This window comes from Gymnodraco acuticeps, unplaced genomic scaffold (genome assembly GCF_902827175.1).
Source record: "Gymnodraco acuticeps unplaced genomic scaffold, fGymAcu1.1, whole genome shotgun sequence".
Classification (NCBI taxonomy): Eukaryota; Metazoa; Chordata; class Actinopteri; order Perciformes; family Bathydraconidae; genus Gymnodraco; species Gymnodraco acuticeps.
The window spans coordinates 4252960-4267739 of record NW_022989974.1 but is presented as its reverse complement, the minus strand read 5'-3'; the positions used below and the strand labels follow the sequence as shown (position 1 = coordinate 4267739).

The 14780-nt window shown below is 43.4% G+C and overlaps 1 protein-coding gene across 1 annotated transcript; it reads right to left on the bottom strand.

Annotated features, from left to right (window-relative positions):
• Nucleotides 1-10950: 10950 nt before the first annotated feature.
• LOC117542963 (interleukin-34-like) lies at nucleotides 10951-13400 on the bottom strand (the record flags this gene model as incomplete). The annotated part of the gene is made up of 4 exons (XM_034210857.1): nucleotides 10951-11076; nucleotides 11415-11492; nucleotides 12263-12340; nucleotides 13260-13400. Coding segments are annotated over 4 exons (423 nt in total), but the record flags the coding sequence as incomplete, so codon positions are not given.
• Nucleotides 13401-14780: the final 1380 nt, after the last annotated feature.

Below are 14780 nucleotides of genomic sequence, written 5' to 3'. Positions count from 1 at the left end.
CCGCTGCTGCGCCACAGCCTGCCTGAGGCTGTGAATCCTGTGATCAAGGACCTACTTCTTCTTCATGCTCTCGTCTCGCATCTCCAGAGAAATTCTCCGGTGACTCAGGTGACTGTCGTCCTTTTTTAGTCCAATGCGACCTGCATTATCAACATCAGCCTTCTGCTTTTCCAACAGACCAGTCTAGAATAGCTTTCATGATAACACACTTGACTGGTAGAGCAGCAGCGTGGGCTACAGCAGAATGGGCTAGAGACTCTCCCCTTTGCAGATCACTCGGACTGTTTACTGATTCCCTTAAAAAGATTTTTGATCGTACAGCGCCAGGGAGAGAAGCGGCTAAAGCTCTAGTTCAACTCAAGCAAAGAAATCAAAGAGTGTCTGATTATGCCATAGAGTTTAGGACAATAGCAGCAGACAGTGGCTGGAATGATCTGGCCTTGCTGGACGCCTTTGTAAATGGACTTTCAGGCCTTGTCAAAGATCACTTAGTCCCATTAGATCTTCCAGAAGATTTAGACTCTGTGATTGCTCTGGCTATACGAATAGATAATAGGCTCTGGGATAGACAAAAAGAAAGAGAACATCCTGCAGTTCGTTCACCAAGCTCCAGGGGGCCTCCTCGTGGCATCCGGATGGGGAGGATTCGTTTCCAGGGGTCTGGATCAAGCCTCCTTTGACAACGCCATCCACCACATCAGAGGAACCCATGCAACTTGGCCGAGCAAGACTTTCACTGGAGGAGGGAACGGCGCCTCCGCCAGGGCCTGTGTTTCTACTGCGGGCATCGTGGACACCTGATGGCCGCTTGCTCACTAAAAGACGGGGCTCCCCAGGCAAGAGGAGGGCGCTGGTGAGCCGACTAACTTCTGACTACTCTCCTCGTACGCTGACTCCTATTAAAATTAGGTAAGAAAACCTTAACACAGAATGTTCTCATTGATTCAGGAGCAGACGAAAGTTTTATGGACTGGAATTTTGCCAAAAGCTTGAACATTGTCACCATGCCCTTAGCTCAACCTTTAAATGCCAGCCCTTGATGGAAGATTATTGTTTCAAGTCACTCACCACACAGAACCCGTCCAGGTTATCATAAATCACAACCACACAGAATTCATGACATTCCATTTATTCGACTCCTCACAACACCCTATGATTTTAGGCTTCCCATGGTTGAAAAGACATAACCCTCACATTGACTGGCGTTCTGGTAGGGTGAAGGGTTGGGGAAGAGAATGTAATCATACATGTTTGGTTTCACCAGGAGAAGTTGAAGGGCTGTCTGTAGGAAGGGTTACTTCAGGTAGTGAGGTGGAGACGAAGGAAGTAACTCATGACCATGCCTCTGACTTACCAGACCTGCCCAATGTTCCCTCCTGTTACCACAACCTGAGGGAGGTTTTCAGTAAGACTCGGGCCTCTACGTTGCCTCCTCATCGACCTTATGACTGTGCAATTGACTTACTACCGGGTGCCCCCATTCCCAAGGGACGTCTATACTCAATTTCTGGTCCTGAAAGACAATCTATGACGGATTACATTGACTCATTCGTCCATCGTCATCTCCTGCTGGCGCCGGATTTTTCTTCGTGGGTAAAAAAGACGGATCCCTCCGACCCTGCATAGACTACTCTCCCCTGAATGATATAACGGTAAAAACAGGTACCCTCTCCCCCTCATTTCCACTGCTTTTGAACTGTTAAAAGGAGCTAAGATCTTCACTAAACTTGACTTGAGGAATGCCTATCACTTGGTCAGGATAAGGGAGGGGGACGAATGGAAGACTGGATTCAATACCCCCAGTGGCCACTATGAATACTTAGTAATGCCATTTGGGCTAACTAATGCTCCTGCTGTATTTCAGGCTCTTGTGAATGACGTGCTCAGACAATATTTGAATCATTTTGTGTTTGTCTACCTGGATCATATATTGATATTCTCTCCTGATGAAGAGTCCCATGTTCAGCATGTCCGCCAGGTCCTCCAACGCCTTCTGGAAAACCAACTATTCGTGAAGGCTGAGAAATGTGATTTTCACAAGACCTCTGTCTCATTCCTGGGCTTCATCATTGCTCCGGACCAGGTCAAGATGGATCCAAGCAAGGTCAGTGCTGTTGCAAATTGGCCCACACCCACCAACAGGAAGAAGGTACAGCAATTTCTCGGTTTTGCTAACTTCTACAGACGCTTCATAAGACATTTTAGCTCCATAGCTGCGCCTCTCCACTCACTCACCTCAACCCATGTTCAGTTTTTGTGGACTCTACAGGCCGACAAAGCTTTCCAGGAATTGAAAAGACTGTTTACCTCTGCTCCTGTTCTCATCACTCCTGATCCACTACGGCAGTTTGTGGTGGAGGTGAATGCATCCAATGATGGAGTTGGGGCTGTGTTGTCACAACGTTCAGCCAAGGACAGCAAACTTCCCCCATGTGCATTTCTGTCATGTAAGTTAACACCTGCTGAACGCAACTATGATGTAGGCAACAGAGAACTTTTGGCAGTTAAAACAGCGCTTGAGGAATGGAGACACTTTCTGGAGGGTCAGAGCAACCATTTATAGTCTGGACGGATCATAAAAATCTTGAGTACATCCAAAAAGCTAAGAGACTGAAGTCACGTCAGGCAAGATGGGCTTTGTTCTTCACCCGTTTAACTTTTCCTTGTAATTTAGACCCGGTTCACAAAATGCCAAGCCAGATGCACTTTCTCGTGTTTTTGATCCTGAACCCTCGGCCAAGGAACCAAAGCCCATCCTTCCACTAAACGGTGTGGTTGGAGCGGTAACTTGGCCAATAGAAACGGAGGTGAAACGAGCTAACGGTGAGAGCCCGACACCTAGGGGTTGCCCCCCAAATAGGTTGTTTGTTCCTCAATCTGTGCGTCCTAAGGTCATTCAATGGGCTCACACTCGCGCTCACCTGCCATCCTGGGGTTAAAAAAACCATGTACTTCATCAAGCAACGGTTCTGGTGGACATCTATGGAAAAGGATGTCAAGGAGTATGTGACCGCCTGCACCATCTGCACCAGGAATAAAACCTCTTCCAGGCCCCAGATGGGTCTGCTCAGGCCGCTGCCTATCCCCAGTCGGCCCTGGTCCGACATCTCAGTGGATTTTGTCACCGGACTGCCAGAATCCAAAGGTAACACCACCGTCCTCACGGTGGTGGATAGATTCTCTAAAATGACACATTTTATTGCTTTGCCTAAACTGCCATCGGCCAAAGAAAGAAAGCTGCTGAAGTTTTGTTGCACCATGTTTTTCGTCTCCACGGCTTTCCCAGGGACATCATGTCGGACCGGGGCCCTCAGTTTGTCTCCCGTTTCTGGAGGGAGTTTTGCAGCCTCATCGGGGCCTCTGCCAGCCTCTCTTCTGGCTACCATCCCCAATCAAATGGACAAACGGAGAGACTTAATCAAGAACTGGAAACCTGCCTCCGGTGCCTGGTGTCCCAAAACCCCGCTTCTTGGAGTAAACACCTCACGTGGGTAGAATACGCCCACAACTCATTGCCTACCTCTGCCACCGGTTTGACCCTGTTACAGTGCATCTACGGTTACCAAACTCCCATGTTCTCCGAGACAGAGAAAGAAGTCATGGTTCCCTCGGCACACGCACTGGTCAGGCGCTGTCATGGTATTTGGACTTCAGCACGTCGGGTCCTCCTGAGGACTTCGGCCCGCATGAAGAAAGCGGCTGATCGGCATCGCCGTCCTGCACCTGTTTACAGACCGGGTCAGAAAGTGTGGTTATCCACCAGAGACTTGCCCCTGAACGTAGCCTCTAGGAAGCTGGCACCAAGATGTGTAGGCCCATTCACTGTGTCAAAGTGTATTAACTCTGTGTCTGTTAGTTTGCGCCTGCCTAGATCACTCAGAGTCCATCCAACATTCCATGTAAGCAAACTCAAGCTGGTCAAGGAAAGCAAGATGGTTCCCGCTTCCAAGCCCCCCCCTCCTCCCAGGATCATTGACGGAGGTCTGGTCTACACCGTCAAGCATCTGCTGAATGTCAGAAAACGAGGAAGGGGTCAGCAGTTTTTAGTGGACTGGGAGGGTTATGGACCGGAAGAGCGGGAATGGATCCCATCTAGCTTCATAGTGGACCAGAACCTGATAAAGGATTTTTACAAGAGCCATCCTGAACTCTCTGGGCCGTCCGGAGGGGGTACGGAGGGGGTACTGTGGTGTCTAGACATTTGTGTCAAGTTAATTTATTTAGTTCAGTCCTTTTGTCTTTTGCCTTGTGATTTCCTGTTTTATTTTGTAGTAACCTTTCCCTCTCGTTTCAGAGCATTCCTGCCCTTGTGTGTTTTTCCCTCCAGTGTGATTGTCAGCCCCTCCCTTAATTATTGCTACCTGTGTCCCCTTACCTAGTGTGTATATAGTCTGCGTCTCCCTTTGTCCTGTGCCAGTTCGTCTTGTCTCGTCAAGCCTGCCATTCATTCCTTGATCGTGTTAAGTATATTTTTGATAGACTCTTTTGGTTTCATTTTTTATGTAGATGTTTTTGTTTAGAGTTTTGATCCTCCAAGTGAGCGTTTTGTGTTTTGACCTTCATTAAAAGACCTTGTTAATCCTGATCTGTTTCTGGTGTTGTGCGTTTGGGTCCTGAGCCTTGTGACATTCTTAACTATATATAGGACCTTCAAGGATCACAACCTGGGTGGACAACCCGGTCAACTAGCTACTGGAAAGCTACAGTGAGGGTCCAAACAATGCAACCCCTATATGAACAAAAGTCACAAATTCTGTCTGGATCAGATGCCATCATTCTCTTTCTGATTGAATATCTCTGACAGTTCATGGTAAAGACAAACTGAGCCAACCTATTGAAAGAGCAGAAAATAAGCTTTCAGGTGATGCCTTGATTAAGCCTGTTCGCAAAATCCATGTCAAGCAATGCACTTGTGGTCCTCTGGATTGTTTGCTGTGTTCAAAATGGGTAAATATACTTAAAAGATTATTTCTATATAACATATCGAAGGGTTTACATTAATATACACAATGTTTGCTGCCGATGCTAAGTTGAATTGATTCAATGTTTACAGATTTTTCAGTTTACAGTCTGGAAAGCTAAAGGCAGCATAATTCAAAATGGCCGCCACTTTCTTTGCAAAACCCTTTAATTGAAGGTTTTCTATGTTATAGGACAAGGCAAACTTAGTTACATTTATCTGGAAGTTGACATTAAGTTAAACTTAATGTCAAATCAATACCCTTTTATTATTTGTGCAAATCAATGTCTTTGTTTTTGTGAACAATATCCTATATCCTATTATTTCACATACTCTCTTCTTAGTTATGAACTAAAAATCAACAGATATGATCAGAAGTTGAACACAAAACAATCATTCACATGGCCCAGAACTAGAAAAATGTGAATTTTTTAAGAAGAAAAGGGAGAAAAGTAACCTACACTGAATATACAGTACAAATGTTTTCAATGTACACATGGTGGTATTCATGGTAGTGTCCCAGAAAGCTTTTTGCTATCTATTCATTTTCTGATTCACAGCTGCTGTCACTGCTCTCAAGTGTGGCAGTGTGTATCCTTCTGCATTTTGTTGCCTGTCCTTGGCAACGGCACCCTATGTAGCATGGAACTGCCTTATTCTGACAGCCACATGAGATTGTCTTGTTCATCGACACAGGCCAAGCTGGCTTTGTAGATGGTACCGGAACTATCCATTGTCGAGACCATCCAAATTCTGTGATTTATGGCTTGGCGATGTGTGCGTTCTTTTCAGGTGCAACAAAAATGCATTCTCTGTTGGGGGTAGTAGCTTTAGGAGCATCAATTTGTTGTTCAGGAACTTGTATGCTCTCAGTTTGCCCAGATCAGAACCCTCAAAGTGATCAGCTTTGGATGTATACAGTTATGGTGAGGTCTCATGCCTGATTGAGGAGGTCATCTGTTATGGCATCGGCGGGGTTCTCACCAAACTCTTCAAGTGCAGGTATGTCCAGACTCATGCTGCTCTTGAACCATACCCTCTTGCCAGTGAAATATGGATAACTAGTGGTATCTCTACCACTCAGACTGTGGATTGAAGGGTTGGCACAACACTGTGAAGGTCCCAGTGCCACAACCATTTCATGTATAGGGAGGGTATATGCATTCTGGCCTAGTTCTCACCCACAGCTCTGTTAGATCACTGAGGTGCGTGCACCATAGTACAGGCATGTGGTAATGATGTCTGTGTGATTGGCATATACGACAACTCTGTCAACTCCCTCATTCTGGACACTGTAGAGAGTGTGGAGGAAGATCCTAGTGTCAGCCTCATGCTGTGTTGATTCAAGAGCAGGAACATCCATAACAGACCATGCTGTGAGCACCACAGTCTCTTCTTTGAATCCACCACCCAGGTAGAGATGAGTTGGGCCAAGACCAGGTTCCAGTTGTTCATCCGCACACCACTTCTCACAAAGGAAGCTCAGCAGGTTTGCTTTGTTAGCAGACTTTCATGGCTTTCAGAATATTAACTTGTTTCGGCAAATTCAGATGATAAATACAGCTTTGAAGCTTGTAACGGCATAATTACAAGCAGAGAACGGAGTAACTTAACGTCACTGCAGGCATAACAACAGCCGGTGTTTCTCGTGAGTGTTTTCCCCGGGAAACAAACACAATGCACACAAACGCAAAAATACACAAACACACACACACCTACTGTATACACACACACACACACACACACACACACACACACACACACACACACACACACACACACACACACTCGTGAGCTTCCCCCAGACCAGTAATCCAAACGAAAATATCTTCCCTCCGTAGTATTTTGATCATTTGCTCCGCTAATCAATCAGATCGATGGATTCCAGAGATTTTTCTCAAAAATGATGTAACAGTCAGTGGGCACCACTTAACAGCCAATCAGAATGAGAATATGTTTCACATGTGACTTATTCAAATTGCGATGTGATTGAGTGACAGATGAAGGTTGTTTAGGAGAAAATGTTGGAGAAGAAAAAGTTTGAGAGTGGCGCTCGGAAAAGGAAATTGTTGAGGGAAAAGGAGTTTCGAGACAAGCAGCCATTACAAAAAATGCCGAAGCCTACAGGTTATTTTAAACCTGTAGGCTAGGATGAGGAGGAAGGACAGATTAGTTCTGTACCGAGCGGCAGCGGTGCCGGCCGCGGGGCCTCGGTGCCAAGTAGGCCGTCTGGTTCTGATAGTCGGGAGAGGAAGAACAGACAGGAGGGACATTATCTGTTGGAGGAGATGGAGAGGACGACGAGGACTTGCTACGTGGAGGGGAGGGGAGCCAACGGCAACCGGACAAATACATGAGGGAGGCCCGATACGTCACTCATCTGGAGGCGAGGACCAAGGCGCGCATAATGCAGAGTGGAGAAGTGCGATCACAGAGCCTGCCGAGGCTATAAATGACTTTGATTTGTTGTTTAAATAGGGGGGCTACAAAACCTATCAGCCCCAGGGCCTGATGGCTGGTTAAGGCGGGCTTGCATATGAGGCCAGACTCGGAGGGCTTTCCTTTGCTTCCAGCCGTAAGATTGTAAACAAAGTCACGTTACTGGGGGCAGATGACAGCGCTGACTTCCGGTGTGTTTCCCGCAGCGAGACGCTACAATACTAATTGTGGACTTAGGCCTATCATGTTTATTCGACAACAACAGAAAACAAAACAAAAACCTCTCACTCTCTCCAGAGGGGCAGGTCCTTAGACCCTCACATCGTACAAGGAAAAAAAGTGGTAGTGGTCAGCCTTCTCACCAAACATCTTCTGGCAGTCCCTTCCTGAAACAGACCAGCTGCAACAAGAATATCCTCTGCACCTGCATCCCTGATGATCTTGCAAACAGCCTTCATGTGTTAGGGAATAATTCTCCTGGACTCCTAGATATCTATCCTTTTGCCCTTTGACGTTTATGACCAACCCTGATGTCTGTTATCTCCCTTAAGGAAAGGGGCTGCTTCAGCCATATGTTGTTGTTCCCATTTTATGACCGGGCAACTCTCGGTCACAAATGGTTTATTTTTGTGAGAACGCTGGAACACTTCCTTCTCGGTGTTTGTGGACTCCAAGGTGTGTAATCTTCGGTGACTCCCACTGCATTGCTACACAGAAGTTTCCCCCACATCATGAGCTTGGTGAAATCCCCCCAGCAGCAGGACTACATTGCAGAACTCATCTCTGTGCTTGTCTCTGATGGCAACTGCGAGTTCATATGTAGCCTGATCTCCAATGATAATGGTATACTTGTCTCCCAGTGCATGCGATGTCTTGATCAGCTATTTAATTTCTTCTTTCAGGACAGCAGGATCAGTTAGAGATGCTGGGATGAGAGGAAGATAGCCAATGATACTGGCCGGTCTGTGTGGGTGGAGGTCTGCACAGAAGGCAGAAAAGCCAGGCAGTCCTGCTTCTGCATCTGGAGGAGCCACCAGCCATTCTGAAGTTGTAACCATTCTTGCAAGATGCCACATAAGTAACAGGTCTTCAGCTTTGCCATCTGAGGAAGTATCCAGACTCTCTAGCTTCTCAATATGCTCAAGTGACCTGGACCTCTGCCTGTCTTTAGCTGAGACGTGTCACATGGGAGCAGGTAGATCAGTAACATCTGAGAGAGTCTTCTTTCTGTCCGAGGTAGAAGTGGGGAGTCTGGCACCCTCCTGGACCCGCACATCTTTTGGTTTTCAATTATGATTGCAGTGGTGGCATTCAAACTCCCACCCTCCAGTGTCTTCTTCTTCCAGTCCAGATTGTCCATAGCAAACACATGGAGGATCTCGCTGTTTTTCATCATGGTCTCTGGGATGTAAACACCATCCGTTTCAACCTGCTGCATGACCTTCTAACTTTGTGCTGGTTAGCTATTTTGTGTTCCACTTCTGATCATATCTGTTTTATTGTAGTTAATAACTAAGAAAGAGAGTATGTGAAATAAATGTTTTGCCACGAGGAATTTTGTTTATTTTCATGATCAAATAGGATATTGTTCACAAAAACAAAGACATTGATTTGCACAAATAATAAAAGGGTATTGATTTGACATTAAGTTAACTTCCAGATAAATGTAACTCAGTTTGCCTTGTCCTATAACATAGAAAACCTTCAATTAAAGGGTTTTGCAAGAAAGTGGCGGCCATTTTGAATTACGCTTGCCTTTAGCTTTTCCAGACCGTAAACTGAAAATCTGTAAACATTGAATCAATTCAACTTAGCATCGGCAGCAAACCTTGTGTATATTAATGTAAACCCTTCGATATGTTATATAGAAATAATCTTTTAAGTATATTTACCCATTTTGAACACAGCAAACAATCCAGAGGACCACAAGTGCATTGGCTTGACATGGATTTTGCTTTTGGAGAGACAAAAAAGGCACAGCGCCATCTAGTGACCTTATGAGAACAGGCTTAATCAAGGCATCACCTGAAAGCTTATTTTCTGCTCTTTCAATAGGTTGGTTCAGTTTGTCTTTACCATGACTGTCTCAGAGATATTCAATCAGAAAGAGAATGATGGCATCTGATCCAGACAGAATTTGTGACTTTTTTTTCATATATGGGTTGAATTGTTTGGACCCTCCACTGTAGCTTTCCTAGTAGCTAGTTACCGGGTTGTCCACCCAGGTTGTGATCCTTGAAGGTCCTAAGATATCATTTCTGGTGGACAACCTTTTACAACATTCCATGTCTGTAAAATGACTTTGCCCCCTGGGTATACGTGGGAAACTCTAGGACAAACAGGGTTAGGGTAAGAATGAACGTATTAATATGTTTGCTAGACAATGGGGACATTGAATCAGCATTACATGGTAATGGGTCACTTCCTGGGCTAGTCCTACCCCAAACAAAGAACATTCACTGTATACAGCATATTAGTAATGGCAGATGACTTCAGGGTCCTTTGACAGCAATACATAAACATTGCGGCCATAAATACCAGATAATTGTATCTCTTATGATAGCAATCGGCAACATTTAAAGTGACAGCGATGTGGAGTAGGTAAATAATTGCTTTCTAAGCTTAATGTAATAAGGGAACATATTTCCTCCCAGCAAAGGGTATGTTTTAAACAACACTATAGCATAGGCAGAAAGGATCCCTTAGATCTCTTGCATCAACACAAGGACATTTCTGAATGCATAGTATTCAGTTTGCTCAATTAAGTTTAAGTATGAACTGTAAGAGCTAGTGTTTCAATTTTATACGAGTCAGAATGTATCCTTACACAAGTCTGCGACCTTGTCTCCACATTAATGTCTTCCTCATGTTAATGTCCTGTTTTCTCTTGGTAGAAAGATTGTTCTCAGATTGTCTAGTGTTTTCTCTATTACAAAGAGCCAATGTTCTCCAATGTTAGCTTGTTTAACTTAATCGGAGGAATTGTGAGCGAGGTACTTTGTATTTTCCCTGAATTTGTTTGAATGAAAGTCCGTTAGACCCAACTATGTACTTCAACAGAAAATACTGAGTATGTGGAAAATGACTGTTAAAGGACAACGGTATGCATTCATTTTAATTATCGAAAAATCCAAGTCCAAAGTGTGAGGTCAAAGAGGACATGGAATAACCGATGTTGATAAAACACCAGGAAAGAACTGTCAGCATTCAAGGGAAACTTTATTACAGGATTTTTCTTGAATGAGTACATGGACCGTTCACCAAATATAGTGAACAGTCGCAGGACCTATTCCAAAAGAATAATTTAAGATGTCTTTCATATGCACTTTCCTGTCAGATCAAAGAATTTACTAAACTTTGAGCTTAACTGAAATCTTGTTGTACCATCAATAGAAGCCACATTTCCCATGATTGAATGATCACATTCATTCCCAGTATTGATAAATAGGATCAATGTGACAACCATCTCCTGTCAAATATCTTACAGTCTGAGGGAAATTCACTTACTGGCTTAATTGCTTAGTTTGAAGAGGTACAACTGTGGTACACATTCATGAACTCTGGCTTACCTCAGCCGGATGTGACTGTACAAACACGCCTTCCGCATCCCTGAAGCGCCTTTCCAACTCAGTGGTGTATTGACGTGAAGGATGTCTCTCTGGCATAACCCGGATGATCTGAGAAAAATATAAACGTGTTTATTTTAAGACAATAAACTTAAAGGCAGCATATACCGGATTCAACTGTCTTCTCAATTCTAAACTTTGTTTGAAATGGAAAAGTTGGCAGTAAAGAGATGTGCAGGTTCCAAATCATTGCCATACAATGTGAGTTATACAAAATGCACCCTGTGTTTACTTTTTTTTGTGTTGTGTTTCCCGGCAAACATCATTGATATCACTGATAACACATGCTTTGTGTTACACACATTCATTACCACATAATTGCATATGGTATGATCATGGGTTTTGGACAAATTTAACAAATTGCATCTTTAAGGAGACAATATTCCTACCTTTTTTAAAACGCCTCGGTTGACCTGGAACCACAACCTCTGGAGAACTAGCTCATCCAATCCCTCCACATGTAACCTCTGATGGACCAGCAGAGGAGAGAAGTGTAAGAATCATGTTAAACATAATTATGTAACAATTTTAACCGAAGATAATCCAAAATCATTTTGATGATACACTGAATTGTAATTAGTTAGTAATAAGTAGTTTATTACAAGAGAAATGCAAAAAGCTTAACGGCACCAAGTTTTGATATATCTAGCCCTTCAGGGGTATATGTCTCCCCTTTCAGAAGAGTAATGTGAAAACAACTATCAAGTCAGCACAGTCAAGGTCAGACACTTACAGGAACATACACATTTTTCAGTTAAGGAGATTTTTGGACATATATAGGGAAGTCAAAATCATATGCCAGGTTGAAAGTGAAATACTGTGTAAATTCCTGCAAGCGCAATATATAAAACACAAAAGGTCTTATAGATTCAGCACTTCAGTGTAGTATTTGTTTTGTATTTCTTCTTATTCCCCTTTATTGGCTGCTGATCTTTATTTGAAAGACTTAATGTCTCTAGATGGAACAGTTAATGTTCAACAAACTACTTTACGGGAGCAAACAAATACATCTTAGTGGCAGCCAAGTTTTATTTAATTTTCTTAGAAAATATTTAGGGGAAAATATTTAATTGGGACAGCGGGAGAGAATGGACAAAGCCTTGAAAAAACCGAGTAGGTTGACATGTTGGCTTGTAAGACACATGCCAAGCTTCATCTGAGGAATCTCCTGAGCCAAGTCCTCTGGCAGGAAAGTTAAATAAGTCACTGAATCAAGAACAAGAATTGTGACTTTTACCATTCTGTTAATGTTTGACAGTTTGAAGACTTCCTCATAATGGACCCTGATGGTGTAGTTGATGGGGAAGTTGTGCTTCTGTAATACATGGAAAAGGAGAGATTCATTAGCATGTGTCTTTCATCAATCAGAGAGCTGTAAACTTTGTTTGTCTTTCAGGAATTTGGTTGTTACATTTATGTTTGGAGTTAGCAGATGTACACATATAAACTTGTGGTTGGTGCTGGAAAATCATTAATGAGAATGTTGCTAAAAGTATGTCAGACAGCATTCAAGATATTGTGCATGATGGATAAAGGGATAGTACTGATTCATTTAGTGGTCCAATTGTCGTAAGAGCAGTCATAAACTTAGAATGACGATTAAGGATAGCTCAACTAAAGTTACACACCAGTTTATTTGTAACTTGGAGTACTTCTCAGCTTGTGATAACAGTTCTATAATGTGCTTTGCTGCTCTACTCGACCTTTGTCAAGGTAAATCATACTGATGTCCTTTGATTATGATTAACTTGGGCTTTGACTTCATTTCTAAAAAGAGACCTGTGCAAAGAATAATTTTTAAGACATGGCCATTTACAAGTCAGAGTAGGTATACAAAATATACTTTCGAGTTGCATTATGGGAATTAAAGGTACAAGTGTTTTTGGAACCTGTATGGAAGGACTCAAACTAAAGCTATCTCTGCAACCTGTCCTGTAGAAATGTGTCCTCTTGCATAAGCCCAATGTTTCTGAAGTGCCCCTTTTAAGGTTAATTGATACAGAAAACCAAGGTTTCCCTTTTTGTGGAAAATGTCTAATCGTTATCATTATCATTAATTATTGTTATCTTTTTGTCTGGGGACATACAAAAGAACCTCAAATTAGAAGTAGAGAAAGGTTCTAAAAGATTACCTCTAGAATAAACCAAATCATGTGTTTATTTGAGGGTCAAATTAGCTAGCTTGCCTCCATATTGACTGAGACATGCTTGCAAATGTGTCATCACTCTCTCACCATGTACCGCCGCCTGTTGCTGAGGCTACCGTTGAGTGTCTTCAAGGCTGTGCACATGCTGGCTGGTGTTGGGGCCATCATAACAGGCGATAGCAGAAACAGGCCTACGGAAACCAGAACAAATAATGAGATGAACTGCATTACCAGTCATGTATACTCTTTTCACATGGCCCTTTCAGGGATTGTCCCAACCATGTGTGTAAAAATAATACAGTTAAAGTACTACAGGTGTAACAGTTCTAAAACTAAGAACAAAACCACAATATAAACGTCTATGGTCTCGTGTCATATCAATTTTCCTGAACATTTTATTGCCAGGAATTATAGGTAATAATCTGGGTTTTATTCTATTCATTTACAAAAATTATTCCCTGAGATATATCATTTTAATCTCAACCAGGAGAATGACATTTGGACAGCAAATCCATCCAATGATCTGTTGAGATATTTCAGTTTTTACCAAAGTGGAGGAACCAATCAACTGACATTACCATTCTTGGGTAAACATATCTCCCGGCACCTCTGAAGTCTAGTAGTAACAAGGTAATAAAAATTGACAGCAAATACCCCAACCTCTTCTTAAAGGTGTTAACGATGTAATATTATTGTATTGCCTTTACTACTGATCCTCAACAGAGGTCATATGACCATTCAGACATTGCCTTTCGTTTTTCTGGACATTATTAGCGTTTTTCAAGCAACGGCTGTGTTTTTTTACACTTTATAATTTACCTTATGTTAAAACGTCCTGGTAAACCACAGACACGTGTCAAACTTCCAGTGCGATTAAATCACCACCAATTGAGTCAAACTAGAATATTTAGAAAATTGCCTGACATTCTTTATTAAAGGGCCCATGTCATGCTTTTCCGGGTATTACCCGTTCCCCTTGTGTGTTATGAAGGTTTTTCTGCATGTAAAGGGTCTGCAGAGTCACAAACCCTCAAAGTACACCCTGTAGGGGAGTAAAACTCTAACACAGAGAAGACCTGTCTATGCTGCCCCAGAACGCCTCGTTGGAGATTTCTCTTTTTCCATTGTTTACTTCCTGGGTTCTGTGACGTGTGAACACCCAAATCAACAACAAATGACCGGATTGGCCCAAATGGACCAATCCGCGGAGCACCTCACACAACAGGGAATAGACGAGTTGGGATTGCGGAGAAATGCTCTCCGCAGACCCATTCTCACAGCGTTATAAACCTTTTTCTTACTCAATATCAAGCCACACTTATTGTTTTTACTTCGGCTGTGAGTGTGTGTGTGCTCAGGATGAGTTTCGCTTGTTCTCTCTGTATCGCCGACCCGGAAGCCTGTCCGCTCCTCGCAGCAGCGGCGAGCAGCAACGAGCCTCGCAACGAGCCTCGCAACGAGCCTCGCAACGAGCCTCGCAACGAGCCTCGCAACGAGCCTCGCAACGTTCCGACCAAAGAGCACACTGGGCTCCCAGGGAGAGGGGGGCAGGAGCTCCAACAAGCCGTTTAGGACAGAGTGAATACTCATACTATACAGAGATGCTGT